A 21,545-nucleotide genomic window follows, 5' to 3' on the forward strand; every position below is an offset into this window, starting at 1 on the left:
CAGGTGTTATTTATCTCAGTCTCAGGTGTTATTTATCTCAGTCTCAGGTGTTATTTATCTCAGTCTCAGGTGTTATTTATCTCAGTATCAGGTGTTATTTCTTTACCTCAGTCTCAGGTGTTATTTATCTCAGTCTCAGGTGTTATTTACCTCAGTCTCAGGTGTTATTTATCTCAGTCTCAGGTGTTATTTACCTCAGTCTCAGGTGTTATTTCTTTATCTCAGTCTCAGGTGTTATTTATCTTAGTCTCAGGTGTCATTTACCTCAGTCTCAGGTGTTCTTTACCTCAGTCTCAGGTGTTATTTACCTCAGTCTCAGGTGTTATTTATCTCAGTCTCAGGTGTTATTTATCTCAGTCTCAGGTGTTATTTATCTCAGTCTCAGGTGTTATTTACCTCAGTCTCAGGTGTTATTTCTTTATCTCAGTCTCAGGTGTTCTTTATCTCAGTCTCAGGTGTTATTTACCTCAGTCTCAGGTGTTATTTCTTTATCTCAGTCTCAGGTGTTATTTATCTTAGTCTCAGGTGTTATTTACCTCAGTCTCAGGTGTTATTTACCTCAGTCTCAGGTGTTATTTATCTCAGTCTCAGGTGTTATTTCTTTACCTCAGTCTCAGGTGTTATTTATCTCAGTCTCAGGTGTTCTTTATCTCAGTCTCAGGTGTTCTTTACCTCAGTCTCAGGTGTTATTTATCTCAGTCTCAGGTGTTATTTATCTCAGTCTCAGGTGTTATTTATCTCAGTCTGAGGTGTTCTTTACCTCAGTCTCAGGTGTTCTTTATCTCAGTCTAAGGTGTTATTTATCTCAGTCTCAGGTGTTCTTTACCTCAGTCTCAGGTGTTATTTACCTCAGTCTCAGGTGTTATTTCTTTATCTCAGTCTCAGGTGTTCTTTATCTCAGTCTCAGGTGTTATTTACCTCAGTCTCAGGTGTTATTTCTTTATCTCAGTCTCAGGTGTTATTTATCTTAGTCTCAGGTGTTATTTACCTCAGTCTCAGGTGTTATTTACCTCAGTCTCAGGTGTTATTTATCTCAGTCTCAGGTGTTATTTCTTTACCTCAGTCTCAGGTGTTATTTACCTCAGTCTCAGGTGTTATTTACCTCAGTCTCAGGTGTTCTTTATCTCAGTCTCAGGTGTTATTTACCTCAGTCTCAGGTGTTATTTACCTCAGTCTCAGGTGTTCTTTATCTCAGTCTCAGGTGTTCTTTATCTCAGTCTCAGGTGTTATTTATCTCAGTCTCAGGTGTTATTTACCTCAGTCTCAGGTGTTATTTACCTCAGTCTCAGGTGTTCTTTTTCTCAGTCTCAGGTGTTCTTTACCTCAGTCTCAGGTGTTCTTTATCTCAGTCTCAGGTGTTATTTATCTCAGTCTCAGGTGTTCTTTACCTCAGTCTCAGGTGTTATTTATCTCAGTCTCAGGTGTTATTTATCTCAGTCTCAGGTGTTATTTATCTCAGTCTCAGGTGTTATTTATCTCAGTATCAGGTGTTATTTCTTTACCTCAGTCTCAGGTGTTATTTATCTCAGTCTCAGGTGTTATTTACCTCAGTCTCAGGTGTTATTTATCTCAGTCTCAGGTGTTATTTACCTCAGTCTCAGGTGTTATTTCTTTATCTCAGTCTCAGGTGTTATTTATCTTAGTCTCAGGTGTTATTTACCTCAGTCTCAGGTGTTCTTTACCTCAGTCTCAGGTGTTATTTACCTCAGTCTCAGGTGTTATTTATCTCAGTCTCAGGTGTTATTTATCTCAGTCTCAGGTGTTATTTATCTCAGTCTCAGGTGTTATTTACCTCAGTCTCAGGTGTTATTTCTTTATCTCAGTCTCAGGTGTTCTTTATCTCAGTCTCAGGTGTTATTTACCTCAGTCTCAGGTGTTATTTCTTTATCTCAGTCTCAGGTGTTATTTATCTTAGTCTCAGGTGTTATTTACCTCAGTCTCAGGTGTTATTTACCTCAGTCTCAGGTGTTATTTATCTCAGTCTCAGGTGTTATTTCTTTACCTCAGTCTCAGGTGTTATTTATCTCAGTCTCAGGTGTTCTTTATCTCAGTCTCAGGTGTTCTTTACCTCAGTCTCAGGTGTTATTTATCTCAGTCTCAGGTGTTATTTATCTCAGTCTCAGGTGTTATTTATCTCAGTCTCAGGTGTTATTTATCTCAGTATCAGGTGTTATTTCTTTACCTCAGTCTCAGGTGTTATTTATCTCAGTCTCAGGTGTTATTTACCTCAGTCTCAGGTGTTATTTATCTCAGTCTCAGGTGTTATTTACCTCAGTCTCAGGTGTTATTTCTTTATCTCAGTCTCAGGTGTTATTTATCTTAGTCTCAGGTGTTATTTACCTCAGTCTCAGGTGTTCTTTACCTCAGTCTCAGGTGTTATTTACCTCAGTCTCAGGTGTTATTTATCTCAGTCTCAGGTGTTATTTATCTCAGTCTCAGGTGTTCTTTATCTCAGTCTCAGGTGTTATTTACCTCAGTCTCAGGTGTTATTTCTTTATCTCAGTCTCAGGTGTTCTTTATCTCAGTCTCAGGTGTTATTTACCTCAGTCTCAGGTGTTATTTCTTTATCTCAGTCTCAGGTGTTATTTATCTTAGTCTCAGGTGTTATTTACCTCAGTCTCAGGTGTTATTTACCTCAGTCTCAGGTGTTATTTACCTCAGTCTCAGGTGTTATTTATCTCAGTCTCAGGTGTTCTTTACCTCAGTCTCAGGTGTTATTTATCTCAGTCTTAGACGTTATTTATCTTAGTCTCAGGTGTTATTTCTTTACCTCAGTCTCAGGTGTTATTTATCTCAGTCTCAGGTGTTATTTATCTCAGTCTCAGGTGTTATTTATCTCAGTATCAGGTGTTATTTCTTTACCTCAGTCTCAGGTGTTATTTATCTCAGTCTCAGGTGTTCTTTATCTCAGTCTCAGGTGTTCTTTACCTCAGTCTCAGGTGTTATTTATCTCAGTCTCAGGTGTTCTTTATCTCAGTCTCAGGTGTTCTTTATCTCAGTCTCAGGTGTTATTTACCTCAGTCTCAGGTGTTCTTTATCTCAGTCTCAGGTGTTATTTATCTCAGTCTCAGGTGTTCTTTACCTCAGTCTCAGGTGTTATTTATCTCAGTCTTAGACGTTATTTATCTTAGTCTCAGGTGTTATTTCTTTACCTCAGTCTCAGGTGTTATTTATCTCAGTCTCAGGTGTTATTTATCTCAGTCTCAGGTGTTATTTATCTCAGTATCAGGTGTTCTTTATCTCAGTCTCAGGTGTTATTTATCTCAGTCTCAGGTGTTCTTTATCTCAGTCTCAGGTGTTATTTATCTCAGTCTCAGGTGTTCTTTACCTCAGTCTCAGGTGTTATTTATCTCAGTCTTAGACGTTATTTATCTTAGTCTCAGGTGTTATTTCTTTACCTCAGTCTCAGGTGTTATTTATCTCAGTCTCAGGTGTTATTTATCTCAGTCTCAGGTGTTATTTATCTCAGTATCAGGTGTTATTTCTTTACCTCAGTCTCAGGTGTTATTTACCTCAGTCTCAGGTGTTATTTATCTCAGTCTCAGGTGTTATTTCTTTATCTCAGTCTCAGGTGTTATTTATCTTAGTCTCAGGTGTTATTTACCTCAGTCTCAGGTGTTATTTACCTCAGTCTCAGGTGTTATTTATCTCAGTCTCAGGTGTTATTTCTTTACCTCAGTCTCAGGTGTTATTTATCTCAGTCTCAGGTGTTCTTTATCTCAGTCTCAGGTGTTCTTTACCTCAGTCTCAGGTGTTATTTATCTCAGTCTCAGGTGTTATTTATCTCAGTCTCAGGTGTTATTTATCTCAGTCTCAGGTGTTCTTTACCTCAGTCTCAGGTGTTCTTTATCTCAGTCTCAGGTGTTATTTATCTCAGTCTCAGGTGTTCTTTACCTCAGTCTCAGGTGTTATTTATCTCAGTCTTAGACGTTATTTATCTTAGTCTCAGGTGTTATTTCTTTACCTCAGTCTCAGGTGTTATTTATCTCAGTCTCAGGTGTTATTTATCTCAGTCTCAGGTGTTATTTATCTCAGTATCAGGTGTTATTTCTTTACCTCAGTCTCAGGTGTTATTTATCTCAGTCTCAGGTGTTCTTTATCTCAGTCTCAGGTGTTCTTTACCTCAGTCTCAGGTGTTATTTATCTCAGTCTCAGGTGTTCTTTATCTCAGTCTCAGGTGTTCTTTATCTCAGTCTCAGGTGTTATTTACCTCAGTCTCAGGTGTTATTTATCTCAGTCTCAGGTGTTATTTACCTCAGTCTCAGGTGTTCTTTATCTCAGTCTCAGGTGTTATTTATCTCAGTCTCAGGTGTTCTTTATCTCAGTCTCAGGTGTTATTTCTTTATCTCAGTCTCAGGTGTTATTTACCTCAGTCTCAGGTGTTCTTTACCTCAGTCTCAGGTGTTCTTTATCTCAGTCTCAGGTGTTATTTACCTCAGTCTCAGGTGTTATTTACCTCAGTCTCAGGTGTTATTTATCTCAGTCTCAGGTGTTATTTACCTCAGTCTCAGGTGTTCTTTATCTCAGTCTCAGGTGTTATTTATCTCAGTCTCAGGTGTTCTTTATCTCAGTCTCAGATGTTATTTATCTCAGTCTCAGGTGTTCTTTATCTCAGTCTCAGGTGTTATTTACCTCAGTCTCAGGTGTTATTTATCTCAGTCTCAGGTGTTCTTTATCTCAGTCTCAGGTGTTATTTATCTCAGTCTCAGGTGTTATTTACCTCAGTCTCAGGTGTTCTTTATCTCAGTCTCAGGTGTTATTTACCTCAGTCTCAGGTGTTCTTTATCTCAGTCTCAGGTGTTATTTATCTCAGTCTCAGGTGTTATTTACCTCAGTCTCAGGTGTTCTTTATCTCAGTCTCAGGTGTTATTTATCTCAGTCTCAGGTGTTATTTATCTCAGTCTCAGGTGTTCTTTATCTCAGTCTCAGGTGTTATTTATCTCAGTCTCAGGTGTTATTTACCTCAGTCTCAGGTGTTATTTACCTCAGTCTCAGGTGTTATTTATCTCAGTCTCAGGTGTTATTTACCTCAGTCTCAGGTGTTCTTTATCTCAGTCTCAGGTGTTATTTACCACAGTCTCAGGTGTTATTTACCTCAGTCTCAGGTGTTCTTTATCTCAGTCTCAGGTGTTCTTTATCTCAGTCTCAGGTGTTATTTACCTCAGTCTCAGGTGTTATTTACCTCAGTCTCAGGTGTTATTTATCTCAGTCTCAGGTGTTATTTACCTCAGTCTCAGGTGTTATTTACCTCAGTCTCAGGTGTTCTTTACCTCAGTCTCAGGTGTTATTTATCTCAGTCTCAGGTGTTATTTACCTCAGTCTCAGGTGTTATTTCTTTATCTCAGTCTCAGGTGTTCTTTATCTCAGTCTCAGGTGTTCTTTATCTCAGTCTCAGGTGTTCTTTATCTCAGTCTCAGGTGTTCTTTATCTTAGTCTCAGGTGTTCTTTATCTCAGTCTCAGGTGTTATTTCTTTATCTCAGTCTCAGGTGTTCTTTACCTCAGTCTCAGGTGTTATTTATCTCAGTCTCAGGTGTTATTTATCTCAGTCTCAGGTGTTATTTATCTCAGTCTCAGGTGTTATTTATCTCAGTATCAGGTGTTATTTCTTTACCTCAGTCTCAGGTGTTATTTATCTCAGTCTCAGGTGTTATTTACCTCAGTCTCAGCTGTTATTTACCTCAGTCTCAGGTGTTATTTATCTCAGTCTCAGGTGTTATTTACCTCAGTCTCAGGTGTTATTTCTTTATCTCAGTCTCAGGTGTTATTTATCTTAGTCTCAGGTGTTATTTACCTCAGTCTCAGGTGTTATTTACCTCAGTCTCAGGTGTTATTTATCTCAGTCTCAGGTGTTATTTATCTCAGTCTCAGGTGTTATTTATCTCAGTCTCAGGTGTTATTTACCTCAGTCTCAGGTGTTATTTCTTTATCTCAGTCTCAGGTGTTCTTTATCTCAGTCTCAGGTGTTATTTACCTCAGTATCAGGTGTTATTTCTTTACCTCAGTCTCAGGTGTTATTTATCTCAGTCTCAGGTGTTATTTATCTCAGTCTCAGGTGTTATTTATCTCAGTCTCAGGTGTTATTTACCTCAGTCTCAGGTGTTATTTCTTTATCTCAGTCTCAGGTGTTCTTTATCTCAGTCTCAGGTGTTATTTACCTCAGTCTCAGGTGTTATTTCTTTATCTCAGTCTCAGGTGTTATTTATCTTAGTCTCAGGTGTTATTTACCTCAGTCTCAGGTGTTATTTACCTCAGTCTCAGGTGTTATTTATCTCAGTCTCAGGTGTTATTTCTTTACCTCAGTCTCAGGTGTTATTTATCTCAGTCTCAGGTGTTCTTTATCTCAGTCTCAGGTGTTCTTTACCTCAGTCTCAGGTGTTATTTATCTCAGTCTCAGGTGTTATTTATCTCAGTCTCAGGTGTTATTTATCTCAGTCTCAGGTGTTCTTTACCTCAGTCTCAGGTGTTATTTATCTCAGTCTTAGACGTTATTTATCTTAGTCTCAGGTGTTATTTCTTTACCTCAGTCTCAGGTGTTATTTATCTCAGTCTCAGGTGTTATTTATCTCAGTCTCAGGTGTTATTTATCTCAGTATCAGGTGTTATTTCTTTACCTCAGTCTCAGGTGTTATTTATCTCAGTCTCAGGTGTTCTTTATCTCAGTCTCAGGTGTTCTTTACCTCAGTCTCAGGTGTTATTTATCTCAGTCTCAGGTGTTCTTTATCTCAGTCTCAGGTGTTCTTTATCTCAGTCTCAGGTGTTATTTACCTCAGTCTCAGGTGTTATTTATCTCAGTCTCAGGTGTTATTTACCTCAGTCTCAGGTGTTCTTTATCTCAGTCTCAGGTGTTATTTATCTCAGTCTCAGGTGTTCTTTATCTCAGTCTCAGGTGTTATTTCTTTATCTCAGTCTCAGGTGTTATTTATCTCAGTCTCAGGTGTTATTTACCTCAGTCTCAGGTGTTCTTTACCTCAGTCTCAGGTGTTCTTTATCTCAGTCTCAGGTGTTATTTACCTCAGTCTCAGGTGTTATTTACCTCAGTCTCAGGTGTTATTTATCTCAGTCTCAGGTGTTATTTACCTCAGTCTCAGGTGTTCTTTATCTCAGTCTCAGGTGTTATTTATCTCAGTCTCAGGTGTTCTTTATCTCAGTCTCAGGTGTTATTTATCTCAGTCTCAGGTGTTCTTTATCTCAGTCTCAGGTGTTATTTACCTCAGTCTCAGGTGTTATTTATCTCAGTCTCAGGTGTTCTTTATCTCAGTCTCAGGTGTTATTTATCTCAGTCTCAGGTGTTATTTACCTCAGTCTCAGGTGTTATTTATCTCAGTCTCAGGTGTTATTTACCTCAGTCTCAGGTGTTCTTTATCTCAGTCTCAGGTGTTATTTACCTCAGTCTCAGGTGTTCTTTACCTCAGTCTCAGGTGTTATTTATCTCAGTATCAGGTGTTCTTTATCTCAGTCTCAGGTGTTCTTTATCTCAGTCTCAGGTGTTCTTTATCTCAGTCTCAGGTGTTATTTATCTCAGTCTCAGGTGTTATTTACCTCAGTCTCAGGTGTTCTTTATCTCAGTCTCAGGTGTTATTTATCTCAGTCTCAGGTGTTATTTATCTCAGTCTCAGGTGTTCTTTATCTCAGTCTCAGGTGTTATTTATCTCAGTCTCAGGTGTTATTTACCTCAGTCTCAGGTGTTATTTACCTCAGTCTCAGGTGTTATTTATCTCAGTCTCAGGTGTTATTTACCTCAGTCTCAGGTGTTCTTTATCTCAGTCTCAGGTGTTATTTACCACAGTCTCAGGTGTTATTTACCTCAGTCTCAGGTGTTCTTTATCTCAGTCTCAGGTGTTCTTTATCTCAGTCTCAGGTGTTCTTTATCTCAGTCTCAGGTGTTATTTACCTCAGTCTCAGGTGTTATTTACCTCAGTCTCAGGTATTATTTATCTCAGTCTCAGGTGTTATTTCTTTACCTCAGTCTCAGGTGTTCTTTACCTCAGTCTCAGGTGTTATTTATCTCAGTCTCAGGTGTTATTTATCTCAGTCTCAGGTGTTATTTACCTCAGTCTCAGGTGTTCTTTATCTCAGTCTCAGGTGTTATTTATCTCAGTCTCAGGTGTTATTTATCTCAGTCTCAGGTGTTATTTACCTCAGTCTCAGGTGTTCTTTATCTCAGTCTCAGGTGTTATTTACCTCAGTCTCAGGTGTTCTTTACCTCAGTCTCAGGTGTTATTTATCTCAGTCTCAGGTGTTATTTACCTCAGTCTCAGGTGTTATTTCTTTATCTCAGTCTCAGGTGTTCTTTATCTCAGTCTCAGGTGTTCTTTATCTCAGTCTCAGGTGTTCTTTATCTCAGTCTCAGGTGTTCTTTATCTTAGTCTCAGGTGTTCTTTATCTCAGTCTCAGGTGTTATTTCTTTATCTCAGTCTCAGGTGTTCTTTACCTCAGTCTCAGGTGTTATTTATCTCAGTCTCAGGTGTTCTTTACCTCAGTCTCAGGTGTTATTTATCTCAGTCTCAGGTGTTATTTACCTCAGTCTCAGGTGTTATTTACCTCAGTCTCAGGTGTTATTTACCTCAGTCTCAGGTGTTCTTTATCTCAGTCTCAGGTGTTATTTCTTTATCTCAGTCTCAGGTGTTCTTTACCTCAGTCTCAGGTGTTATTTATCTCAGTCTCAGGTGTTCTTTACCTCAGTCTCAGGTGTTATTTATCTCAGTCTCAGGTGTTATTTATCTCAGTCTCAGGTGTTCTTTACCTCAGTCTCAGGTGTTATTTATCTCAGTCTCAGGTGTTATTTATCTCAGTCTCAGGTGTTCTTTATCTCAGTCTCAGGTGTTATTTCTTTATCTCAGTCTCAGGTGTTATTTATCTCAGTCTCAGGTGTTATTTACCTCAGTCTCAGGTGTTCTTTATCTCAGTCTCAGGTGTTATTTCTTTATCTCAGTCTCAGGTGTTCTTTATCTCAGTATCAGGTGTTATTTCTTTATCTCAGTCTCAGGTGTTATTTATCTCAGTCTCGGGTGTTATTTATCTCAGTCTCAGGTGTTATTTATCTCAGTCTCAGGTGTTATTTATCTCAGTCTCAGGTGTTATTTATCTCAGTCTCAGGTGTTATTTACCTCAGTCTCAGGTGTTATTTCTTTATCTCAGTCTCAGGTGTTCTTTACCTCAGTCTCAGGTGTTATTTATCTCAGTCTCAGGTGTTCTTTATCTCAGTCTCAGGTGTTCTTTATCTCAGTCTCAGGTGTTATTTCTTTATCTCAGTCTCAGGTGTTCTTTACCTCAGTCTCAGGTGTTATTTACCTCAGTCTCAGGTGTTATTTACCTCAGTCTCAGGTGTTATTTACCTCAGTCTCAGGTGTTATTTACCTCAGTCTCAGGTGTTATTTATCTCAGTCTCAGGTGTTCTTTACCTCAGTCTCAGGTGTTATTTACCTCAGTCTCAGGTGTTATTTACCTCAGTCTCAGGTGTTCTTTATCTCAGTCTCAGGTGTTCTTTATCTCAGTCTCAGGTGTTCTTTATCTCAGTCTCAGGTGTTCTTTACCTCAGTCTCAGGTGTTATTTATCTCAGTCTCAGGTGTTATTTATCTCAGTCTCAGGTGTTCTTTATCTCAGTCTCAGGTGTTCTTTATCTCAGTCTCAGGTGTTCTTTACCTCAGTCTCAGGTGTTATTTATCTCAGTCTCAGGTGTTATTTATCTCAGTCTCAGGTGTTCTTTACCTCAGTCTCAGGTGTTATTTATCTCAGTCTCAGGTGTTATTTATCTCAGTCTCAGGTGTTCTTTACCTCAGTCTCAGGTGTTATTTATCTCAGTCTCAGGTGTTATTTATCTCAGTCTCAGGTGTTCTTTATCTCAGTCTCAGGTGTTATTTCTTTATCTCAGTCTCAGGTGTTATTTATCTCAGTCTCAGGTGTTATTTACCTCAGTCTCAGGTGTTATTTACCTCAGTCTCAGGTGTTATTTACCTCAGTCTCAGGTGTTCTTTATCTCAGTCTCAGGTGTTATTTATCTCAGTCTCAGGTGTTATTTATCTCAGTCTCAGGTGTTATTTATCTCAGTCTCAGGTGTTCTTTATCTCAGTCTCAGGTGTTATTTACCTCAGTCTCAGGTGTTCTTTATCTCAGTCTCAGGTCTTCTTTACTTCAGTCTCAGGTGTTATTTATCTCAGTCTCAGGTGTTATTTATCTCAGTCTCAGGTGTTCTTTATCTCAGTCTCAGGTGTTCTTTACCTCGTCTCAGGTGTTATTTATCTCAGTCTCAGGTGTTATTTATCTCAGTCTCAGGTGTTATTTACCTCAGTCTCAGGTGTTCTTTATCTCAGTCTCAGGTGTTATTTACCTCAGTCTCAGGTGTTATTTCTTTATCACAGTCTCAGGTCTTCTTTACTTCAGTCTCAGGTGTTATTTACCTCAGTCTCAGGTGTTCTTTATCTCAGTCTCAGGTGTTATTTATCTCAGTCTCAGGTGTTATTTATCTCAGTCTCAGGTGTTATTTATCTCAGTCTCAGGTGTTATTTCTTTACCTCAGTCTCAGGTGTTATTTACCTCAGTCTCAGGTGTTATTTACCTCAGTCTCAGGTGTTCTTTATCTCAGTCTTAGACGTTATTTATCTTAGTCTCAGGTGTTATTTATCTTAGTCTCAGGTGTTATTTATCTTAGTCTCAGGTGTTATTTATCTCAGTCTCAGGTGTTATTTACCTCAGTCTCAGGTGTTCTTTACCTCAGTCTCAGGTGTTATTTACCTCAGTCTCAGGTGTTATTTATCTCAGTCTCAGGTGTTATTTATCTTAGTCTCAGGTGTTATTTATCTTAGTCTCAGGTGTTATTTATCTCAGTCTCAGGTGTTATTTACCTCAGTCTCAGGTGTTATTTACCTCAGTCTCAGGTGTTATTTATCTCAGTCTCAGGTGTTATTTATCTTAGTCTCAGGTGTTATTTATCTTAGTCTCAGGTGTTATTTATCTCAGTCTCAGGTGTTATTTATCTCAGTCTCAGGTGTTATTTATCTCAGTCTCAGGTGTTATTTACCTCAGTCTCAGGTGTTATTTATCTCAGTCTCAGGTGTTATTTATCTTAGTCTCAGGTGTTATTTATCTCAGTCTCAGGTGTTATTTATCTCAGTCTCAGGTGTTATTTACCTCAGTCTCAGGTGTTATTTACCTCAGTCTCAGGTGTTCTTTATCTCAGTCTCAGGTGTTATTTACCTCAGTCTCAGGTGTTATTTATCTCAGTCTCAGGTGTTATTTATCTTAGTCTCAGGTGTTATTTATCTTAGTCTCAGGTGTTATTTATCTCAGTCTCAGGTGTTATTTATCTTAGTCTCAGGTGTTCTTTATCTCAGTCTCAGGTGTTCTTTATCTCAGTCTCAGGTGTTATTTATCTTAGTCTCAGGTGTTCTTTACCTCAGTCTCAGGTGTTCTTTACCTCAGTCTCAGGTGTTATTTCTTTATCTCAGTCTCAGGTGTTCTTTATCTCAGTATCAGGTGTTATTTCTTTATCTCAGTCTCAGGTGTTATTTATCTCAGTCTCAGGTGTTATTTATCTCAGTCTCAGGTGTTATTTATCTCAGTCTCAGGTGTTATTTATCTCAGTCTCAGGTGTTCTTTATCTCAGTCTCAGGTGTTATTTACCTCAGTCTCAGGTGTTATTTATCTTAGTCTCAGGTGTTATTTATCTCAGTCTCAGGTGTTATTTATCTCAGTCTCAGGTGTTATTTATCTCAGTCTCAGGTGTTCTTTACCTCAGTCTCAGGTGTTATTTATCTCAGTCTCAGGTGTTATTTATCTCAGTCTCAGGTGTTCTTTATCTCAGTCTCAGGTGTTATTTATCTTAGTCTCAGGTGTTCTCTACCTGAGTCACAGGTCTTGCCATGATACTGGGGAGGACACAGACATATGAAGTCTCCTCGGTCCAGACTGCAGACGCCGCCATTCAGACAGGGGTTGGTGTGACAGGGGTTCAGATCTACAACACACAAGGGAGACCCTCAAACAAAACTCAATGCTATCATCAGAGTGAGATGGTATCAGATAGTGTGAAGTCATTAGTCAGAGTGACTGCTGGTGATCAAACATTTTATAAATGGATCAGTTTTAAATCTAAATAACTTAGCAGTTTTCGATGATTTAGCTCTGAAGTCAACACATTCAGAGTGATGAGTTGAGGTCATGTCACCTGAGGAGGCTCTCCAGAATAGCTTGTAACATAATCTGGACTTTGTTCTGTCGTGTAAATGAAACACCTTTGCATCAGTTTCAAACCAGCTGTCAGTCAGGTCACTAATGTACCTTCAGAGGAAACCTGTTTCTGATGATGTCTGCACTTACTTTTGTATTTGTACCAAAACTCCATCTGTAGGACGAGAAATTCAGAGTTAATAACTGCTAAAAGTCAACAACACAACAGGGCCTGAAAGCCTAGCTGATCTAAAGAGGTCTGAACGGGTTTGTACAAGTCTTTAGTCAAGCTGAATCATATTTGATTTAATCAGAAATACATATGAATAATACTTAAAAAGCTCAGTTTGTGACACTCTGCGGGGCCCTGGCCCTCAGTGGGGTCCGTACCGTCTTTTCATGGGTCTGGAAGATTTCAGCAGCCTCCTCCTGTGAGCACATCTCCTCAAAGCACTCCCTCTCCAGGTCTCCTGGCAGCATCTCCTCCAGGAAGGCGGAGTTTGCTCGGCGCCTCCTGGTGGAGGAGTGTAGCATCTGAGCAGCTGTCGGCTGATCCAAGAACACTGAGGGAGGGCAAAAAAACACCTCAAAGGCTCGACTTTGGGACAGTGAACATCTCTCAAACAGCAACCTGTCCTCTCTGGTTAATCATTATTGGTGATTCTCATTGATATGGTCCATCTGAAATTGATCAAGACAGTGGAATCGGTGGATTCACTGCACTCAGTGTGGCTGTGGTACAGCTGTAATAATGACACAGCGTTTAGTCTCATTATGCTAACATCTCAGCGTGTCTCACCTGAGCACTGGATCAGCGTGGAGCAGCTCAGCAGGGCACACATGCTCAGACTCACGGCGGTGGACGGCATCATGTTTGTTTCTGGTCTGTGCTGCCGATGGGTAAAATGGAGGACAGAAGTCCAGTCGGCAGACTAATCGTTAACCACAGCTCAAATATTGACTCTCAAGCGTCACAGCAGCAGCAGAACAGAGAACAAGAGGAAAGTGGTTCTGATGGAGATGAGGAGGTCAAAGGTCACAACATCTTCTGACAAACAGCACCTGTAACTCAGGGGGCAGCGTTGTCATGGGTCACGGTCAGCAGCTCCTCCCCCGACTGTCCAGATGTGAAATGAATCAGTGTGAGTGACCAAAGTGCAGAATAAGAAGTTCCTGTGTGTTTAAAACGCTGCAGAACCAGATAACAGATAGAAAGAGCTGTGATATGTCATCATCCTGCTGCTGGAAAACATGTTCTGTATGTTTGTGTTTATGCATTTAGCTACACTTTTATCCACAGTGACTTACAAATGAGGATATAACATTACAGCCAACATCAAAGCTAACAAAAAGTTATATGGAAGCAAAACCATTAAAAAATGGTGCAGGCACAGAGGAAAGTATCGAAAGGGATGGAGAGGGAAGTGTGACTGCTGCAGTTACCGTAGGAGTGTTGGATTGGAATAGATTAGTAGGAACAGGGTCCAGCGGGCAGGTAGTAGGACGGCTTCATGTGAGAAGTTTAGACACAGCTCTCAGTGAGAGGGGTGCATGAGGAAAATGATGCAGTAGGACTTCTGTGTGCTGAGTTAGTGGCACACATGTCTAGGGAAGGTTCGGCTGTGGGCAGCTCGGTGAACTGTTTGCTTATAGCTGTCAGTAAAAAATGAAGCAAAGGTGTCTGCTGTCAGGGTTAAGTAGAGCTTTGAAGGTAGAAAAAAGGTTCCGGGTGGCAGTAGCACTGTGGATCTTGTCAGTGTAGAAAGCATCAGGGACACTGGCTGAGAATGATGGCAGTAGTGCCTGTAATTTAGTTAGATCTGCAGGATCTTTTCATTTGTGCCATTTTCATTCTGCTATATGATAAAGCAGCGGATGATAAATCTTCCCGGGAGACTCAGGGAATAAAAAAAGTGGTCTGTGGCACAGTTTCTTGTGAAAATGAGATTTAGCTCTTTGCCAGCTTTAAAAGTCTAAGGACTGGAGACCAGTTGTAGTTCAAACAAGTGCATTAATCTCATAAAATCTGAAGAGTTAGGACTGTCAAGGTGGATATTCATGTCACCAAGGACCATTATGGGACAGTCATGCTCTGGGATGGAAGAGAGCGTCGAGTTCATCCAGAAAGCCACCGAGTTGTCCTGGAGGGCGATATACGACAATCATAAAGACTTTAACCGGTGCAGTTACCAGGATGACCTGGTATTCAAAGGTGCTGTATTTAGCATCAGGTAGCAGTTGGGTGTATTACCTTTTGTTGGAAATGAGCCCGTTCCACCACCTCTCCCAGATGTACGAGAGGTGGGGGAGAATGAGCGGTTGGCCGGGGTAGCTGTGTTTTTGGGCTTAATCCAGGTTTCAGTGAGAGCCAGGATGTCAAGAGGCAGGTGGTTGGCACAAGCTATGATGAAATCTGCTGTTTTTACCAACTCCCCAGACAGGGGAGTGTCACAGAATGAAGTTCCTTAGAGAGCAGATGTTGTTAAGGTGGCGGTGCCGTTTGGTTCTGTGAAAGCTTCTTCACCAGAGATAACAGGAATGGGATTAAGGCCCATTTTAAAAACAGGTGGACCTGATTTTATCATGAAGGAGTTTCCACTGAGGATTTTACTCAGTTTCACAATCAGCAACAAAATTCTGGCTGAATATTTTAACCTCAAACATAAACTCAATTTTAAAGTTCATCTTCAGACTGTTGGTGACCAACAGTTTGTGTCTGACACAGAAAGCTTTAGTTTTCATGTTTGTCTCATTTTATCTTCTCATACCAGAGGATAAAGTCATGTTCATTACATTTAAACTAATCAAGGACCAAAAACAGATGCCGATATATTTGTAATCGTGTAATCAATAAGCTGCTGTCAGCATCATGATGGTGTGTTTGATCCTCCTTTGCTTGAAAATCCAGAATTCTTCTCCGATTATTTTATGTAGTGATTTTACCTTTTGAATGGCTTTGCTTGCTCCTTTTCTCCACTTCTGTAGCAAAGAAGGAAACCTCAGCATCTGTAATAAAGGTAAACATGGCATGCTTTGACCAGGCTAACACCAGAGTGCCCCCTGCTGGATAACACCTGTCTCTGCAGGCTGAAGCTGTTACAACATCTGCAGTAAGGGTCTATAAGCGTCTATAAGGGTCTATAAGGGTCTATAAGCGTCTATAAGGGTCTATAAGGGTCTATAAGGGTCTATAAGCGTCTATAAGGGTCTATAAGGGTCTATAAGCGTCTATAAGGGTCTATAAGGGTCTATAAGGGTCTATAAGGGTCTATAAGCGTCTATAAGGGTCTATAAGGGTCTATAAGCGTCTATAAGGGTCTATAAGGGTCTATAAGGGTCTATAAGCGTCTATAAGGGTCTATAAGGGTCTATAAGGGTCTATAAGCGTCTATAAGGGTCTATAAGGGTCTATAAGGGTCTATAAGCGTCTATAAGGGTCTATAAGGGTCTATAAGGGTCTATAAGGGTCTATAAGGGTCTATAAGGGTCTCTGAATGTGAGAACATGAGCACAGTGTCAGGATTTGCTGACATCATGTGGACTTTTTAAAGGAGTTTTATTTCTGGTGAGAGCAGCATGTGAAGCAGTTTTCGGTCATTTGATGACGGTGTTTCCAAACCTTCATGAGAGCTTCAAACATCACATGTAGGCAGAGCTTACACTTATTTTTCTGCCCACTTCTACATCCCTATCACATTAAGCATTTTGCTGAAACAGCATCTTTTTCTCCAAGATGACAAAGGCATGACCCACCTTCAGTTTGGTTCTAACTTCAGAATGAGGAAGTGCTTCCAGTAGTAAAGATTTAAGACTGTAAATTGCCTCTGTACACAGCACTCAGCTTAGGAAATACTGCCTTAACACAAAGAGTAGAAGAGTGTGCAGTAGGGCAACTGCTGGGTCTAACAGATTCCAAGTGTGTGTGAACAAATGAAACGTCTGAATGAACAACACACTGACTGTTTCCACCTTCGTCACCAGAACGGAGCAGAATCTGAGGGTCAAAAACACAGTTAATCTCAGGCGTTTGCTGCAGTTTCACATTTGGCCTCTAAGGTGCGCCGCAGATCTATTTATGAATCAAAGCTGGAAGGAAACATCTTCACTGAACCCGAGACATTTATTAACCAATAATTCAGACCAAATCTGCTCACTGAAAAGTGCAGAAGGGCCCGGTCCAACAGGGTGTTCAGAACCTTCCTAACTGAGTGAACCAAGCTGGAAGTATGACAGCAGCAGCCATAACCAGAGCTGTCTGAACCCTCCAAATACTAAGGAAAGGAGCTCCGACGCTTCCTTAAGGATCTCCTTTAGGAAACACCGGACCGTCCTTCAGGAGAGAAAGGAGCTCCGATGCTTCCTTAAGGATCTCCTTTAGGAAACACCGGACCGTCCTTCAGGAGAGAAAGGAGCTCCGACGCTTCCTTAAGGATCTCCTTTAGGAAACACCGGACCGTCCTTCCTGAGAGAAAGGAGCTCCGACGCTTCCTTAAGGATCTCCTTTAGGAAACACCGGACCGTCCTTCATGAGAGAAAGGAGCTCCGACGCTTCCTTAAGGATCTCCTTTAGGAAACATCGGACCGTCCTTCCTGAGAGAAAGGAGCTCCGACGCTTCCTTAAGGATCTCCTTTAGGAAACACCGGACCGTCCTTCCTGAGAGAAAGGAGCTCCGACGCTTCCTTAAGGATCTCCTTTAGGAAACACCGGACCGTCCTTCCTGAGAGAAAGGAGCTCCGACGCTTCCTTAAGGATCTCCTTTAGGAAACACCGGACCGTCCTTCAGGAGAGAAAGGAGCTCCGACGCTTCCTTAAGGATCTCCTTTAGGAAACACCGGACCGTCCTTCCTGAGAGAAAGGAGCTCCGACGCTTCCTTAAGGATCTCCTTTAGGAAACACCGGACCGTCCTTTATGAGAGAAAGGAGCTCCGACGCTTCCTTAAGGATCTCCTTTAGGAAACACCGGACCGTCCTTCCTGAGAGAAAGGAGCTCCGACGCTTCCTTAAGGATCTCCTTTAGGAAACACCGGACCGTCCTTCATGAGAGAAAGGAGCTCCGACGCTTCCTTAAGGATCTCCTTTAGGAAACACCGGACCGTCCTTCCTGAGAGAAAGGAGCTCCGACGCTTCCTTAAGGATCTCCTTTAGGAAACACCGGACCGTCCTTCAGGAGAGAAAGGAGCTCCGACGCTTCCTTAAGGATCTCCTTTAGGAAACACCGGACCGTCCTTCAGGAGAGAAAGGAGCTCCGACGCTTCCTTAAGGATCTCCTTTAGGAAACACCGGACCGTCCTTCCTGAGAGAAAGGAGCTCCGACGCTTCCTTAAGGATCTCCTTTAGGAAACACCGGACCCTCCTTCCTGAGAGAAAGGAGCTCCGACGCTTCCTTAAGGATCTCCTTTAGGAAACACCGGACCCTCCTTCCTGAGAGAAAGGAGCTCCGACGCTTCCTTAAGGATCTCCTTTAGGAAACACCGGACCCTCCTTCCTGAGAGAAAGGAGCTCCGACGCTTCCTTAAGGATCTCCTTTAGGAAACACCGGACCGTCCTTCCTGAGAGAAAGGAGCTCCGACGCTTCCTTAAGGATCTCCTTTAGGAAACACCGGACCGTCCTTCCTGAGAGAAAGGAGCTCCGACGCTTCCTTAAGGATCTCCTTTAGGAAACACCGGACCGTCCTTCAGGAGAGAAAGGAGCTCCGACGCTTCCTTAAGGATCTCCTTTAGGAAACACCGGACCGTCCTTTAGGAAACACCGGACCGACCTTCCTGAGAGAAAGGAGCTCCGACGCTTCCTTAAGGATCTCCTTTAGGAAACACCGGACCGTCCTTCCTGAGAGAAAGGAGCTCCGACGCTTCCTTAAGGATCTCCTTTAGGAAACACCGGACCGTCCTTCAGGAGAGAAAGGAGCTCCGACGCTTCCTTAAGGATCTCCTTTAGGAAACACCGGACCGTCCTTCCTGAGAGAAAGGAGCTCCGACGCTTCCTTAAGGATCTCCTTTAGGAAACACCGGACCGTCCTTTAGGAGAGAAAGGAGCTCCGACGCTTCCTTAAGGATCTCCTTTAGGAAACACCGGACCGTCCTTCCTGAGAGAAAGGAGCTCCGACGCTTCCTTAAGGATCTCCTTTAGGAAACACCGGACCGTCCTTCAGGAGAGAAAGGAGCTCCGACGCTTCCTTAAGGATCTCCTTTAGGAAACACCGGACCGTCCTTCCTGAGAGAAAGGAGCTCCGACGCTTCCTTAAGGATCTCCTTTAGGAAACACCGGACCGTCCTTCCTGAGAGAAAGGAGCTCATTCTGTCCCATAATGCCTTGCAGCTGCAGTTTTTATTGCATCTCTCCCTTATTTTCATCCAGTCGTTCTAACTGTGATTCATAAATATGAGGACAGGAGGATGAGCAGCCTGTGACAGGAGTATATTTACCTTTTTATCTTTATTTTCAATTTCCAAACTCTGATAATAAAGTAATATTCCATATTAGTTCTGATATATGAGCTAACCTTCCTGTAGCAACATGATCAGATCCATCAGATTAAGTATCTGCAGCTGTTTCTGGAGAAGATTTACTGAACATCTGGAGTTTCAGACCCACATCACAGCTGCTTGTCTTTTCCTGAAGCACTTTTCCTCCATCTGACCTTCCATCGAGGTGAAGGAGAAGACGACAGCAGGGTTTTTCTGGCCATACCTTTAGATGTTTTGGGGATAGTGTCGTGGTAAGATCGTCACCTTTGGTGTGGACGACCTGGGTTCAAATCCCCTGCATGAAAGGTCCCCCTCCAGCAGGGGTCCTCAGGCCAGACCCCCCCACCCTATCTGTAAGTAACTTTGGATAAAAGCGTCTGCTAATGCAAAAACATAAAAAGAGGTGCATCCGTTCACTTTTTACGGCAGATTTGGGATTTCTGATTAGTTTGAGCCGTTTGTCAGTTATCTTAATTTTCTGTTTCTGACTGAAAGAAGAAGAAGAAGAAAAAGTCAGAATCTGCTGCAGAGACAGGAAGTTTATTTGTAGCAGGTTCTGTGTTTTTACAGCAACAACATGTATGACTGTACAGCGACGGCCTGCAGGGGGCGCATGTACGGCCACAGCTTCATAAATTACACAATAAATACACAAGCACCTCATGAGACTGCAGAGGAACAACCTCTGCCCTCGAGCAAGGCACTCAACCCCCGACATGTCGGCTCCAACACCTGCTGCAGTGAACTCGGATCGGATGGTTCTGCTGCTGGAGGTTGGAACTCATTTGAAGGCCGGAACTCTGACTAAGGTATGGATCAGAGTTCTACAGAAGTCAATATGGATTTGGATCAGAACCAGAGTCCTGTGTGAGTGTTGAAGATGTGGTCGGTCTCAGCTCGGATGAACGGACCCACGGCAATCCTAAAGAGAGCGGACCTAAGAAGAGTCAGCTGATTTGGCTTAAGGCCTCAGCTCCTCCCCCAGCTCCTACCCCAGCTCCTCCCCCAACCCCTCAGCTCCTCCCTCAGCTCCTCCCCAGCTCCCCCCAGCTCCTCCCCCAACCCCTCAGCTCCCCCCCAGCTCCTCCCCCAGCTCCTCCCCCAGCTGTCAGAGACATCAGAGCAACTCGATCAGCTGATCAGTTGGTGCCAGAAACCGAAACCAGAGAACTGAAACGCTTGCTGCTTTGATTCAGATCAGGTTTCACAGACATCAGACAGAAACCAAATCGGGTTTCTGTTTTTTGGTCCTTTAAACAGTTTTGGACCCACAACCAAACTTTTTTTTTCTTTTTTACCCAAAAGGGACACACAGCAAGGCAAACACATGACACCTGATCTGTCCGTCCACTTCCTGTTTTATAACTTGTGACATCAACAAATAACGTACAAAACCAGAATCTGTCAGTCTGTCCTGAGATTCTGCTGCACACCCGGCCCCTCAGAAATCGGACTGTTGGATTTCTCTGAGTTGTTGTTTAAAGGGCTCTTGGTGCATTCTGGTCCAACAGAACAGACCAGAGCAGGTTCTGACTGGTCAGCCTAAGTTTCAGTGTTCTGTGTTGGTGAACTTTAGCTGGAACACCTGGATTCTGGATGATGACACAAGTCCTGCAAGTCCAACTGGTTCTCAGCTCAAATCCAACACCATCCAAACATCTGGCAGTCAGAGACAGACCGGATATGGCTCACATGGATCCAGGATGCAGCAAACAGAACCACTACTGGAGCAGCATCAGCCTGGCTCAGCTGGACCCAATAAGAGTCGGATTCAGGCTGAAAAAATCTCCAACTTATCAAAAGTTTGTCAGCAGTCAGTTTTAGTCAGAAAAATAAAACATTCATCGTCTTTAAAAGTAAAGTGAAACAAAGATGTTGGGTTTGGACTGGAGGGAACCGGACTGCAGGTCTGATCTCTGCCGTCTGGTTTCCTGCAGAACTTGACATGGTATTTCTCCTGTGATACTATGCAGTGCTTGAACTAATTCGGCTGAGATAATGTTACTTTACTTTGATTCTGCAACAAGCTTAAAAAGTTTGAACCCCAATGTTCCGATAATGACCCGGGCCTCAGTCTTTCCCTCTGTCAGTACTTCCTGTTTTAATCTGCTGACATGTGAAGGCTGAGATCCTGTCAGAGGAATGGCTTCATTCACCTGGAGGCGGGGCTCGTTTAAACGATCTGCGCATATTAAATGAGACAAAGAAGAAAGTAACTTTCTTAAAGTTACTCTGAAGTAACTTTATGGTATAAAGGGATTCGTTAGAGGAACTAAGATGTTGTTTTTAGTTGACACCTGGAGGAAGTGTCTGAATGAATTATGTCAGACCAGAACCTCTGGCCCACAGACTGGGTTGGCTTTCACAAACAGAACGTTTGTAGTCGCTGAGGCAGAGAGAAAGATAAGATGGGGATTTTCCACAGTGAATTCTGCAAATCAAACACTGCTGACTCTGAACCAGACGACCGTCCGTCAGCCGGGTGGAACCAACGCCTGCTTCCGACACCGGGCCCTCCTGGAGTTCCACACTGATGGGTGGGTGAGATAAGAAGGCACTTGTGGATCATCTGATTGGTTCATTCTCCAGGTTGGACCCAGGTGGGTCTTGAGGTCACTGTGAAGGGTTTTGATCAGTTTTTGAGAACCGGTCCTGCTTCTGGTTGCATCACGTTGAATACTGGACCATAACCTGTTCAGAGGGGCAGAGGTCAGGTGGGTGAGGTGGTGAATAGCAGCAGAGGTAAGAGGAGAGCAGGGTGTGGTTGCTAGGCAACAAGAGAACAAAAACATGGAATTAGAAGAGTAAACTGTGACCGGGATCAGGATCAGATTCTAGCTTCTGAATAACTGGTGCTATTGTACAATCAACAGATAATATCAATAAATCCACATTCCTTCACTCACTCACAC

At 42.2% G+C, this 21,545-nt stretch overlaps 2 protein-coding genes across 6 annotated transcripts in view; both read right to left on the reverse strand.

The window, feature by feature from the left end:
• Nucleotides 1-21,545, reverse strand: part of LOC140313842 (coagulation factor X) — a 46,036-nt gene that overhangs the window by 12,773 nt on the left and 11,718 nt on the right. Inside the window, exons 2-5 of the mRNA XM_072391820.1 lie at nucleotides 12,967-13,052; nucleotides 12,558-12,730; nucleotides 12,318-12,342; nucleotides 11,842-11,955 (exon numbers count right to left, since the gene is read on the reverse strand). Coding sequence (XP_072247921.1) covers nucleotides 11,842-11,955; nucleotides 12,318-12,342; nucleotides 12,558-12,730; nucleotides 12,967-13,039 — 385 coding nt within the window. The 5' untranslated portion in view covers nucleotides 13,040-13,052. The remainder of the gene's footprint in view (nucleotides 1-11,841; nucleotides 11,956-12,317; nucleotides 12,343-12,557; nucleotides 12,731-12,966; nucleotides 13,053-21,545) is intronic.
• LOC140313830 (diacylglycerol kinase delta) overlaps nucleotides 19,136-21,545 on the reverse strand; it is a 31,524-nt gene continuing 29,114 nt past the window's right edge. For 3 of the 5 annotated variants that reach the window (XM_072391805.1, XM_072391803.1, XM_072391806.1), the window contains one exon: nucleotides 19,726-21,400. The gene's annotated coding sequence lies outside the window, so the exon portion shown is untranslated. Of the gene's footprint in view, nucleotides 19,610-19,725; nucleotides 21,401-21,545 lie in introns of those variants that run through there. The other 2 variants (XR_011917096.1, XM_072391804.1) reach the window with 2 other exon arrangements.

The sequence above is a fragment of the Leuresthes tenuis genome, unplaced genomic scaffold (assembly GCF_036924035.1).
Source record: "Leuresthes tenuis unplaced genomic scaffold, fLeuTen1.0.hap1 SCAF_9, whole genome shotgun sequence".
In the NCBI taxonomy this organism is placed as follows: Eukaryota; Metazoa; Chordata; class Actinopteri; order Atheriniformes; family Atherinopsidae; genus Leuresthes; species Leuresthes tenuis.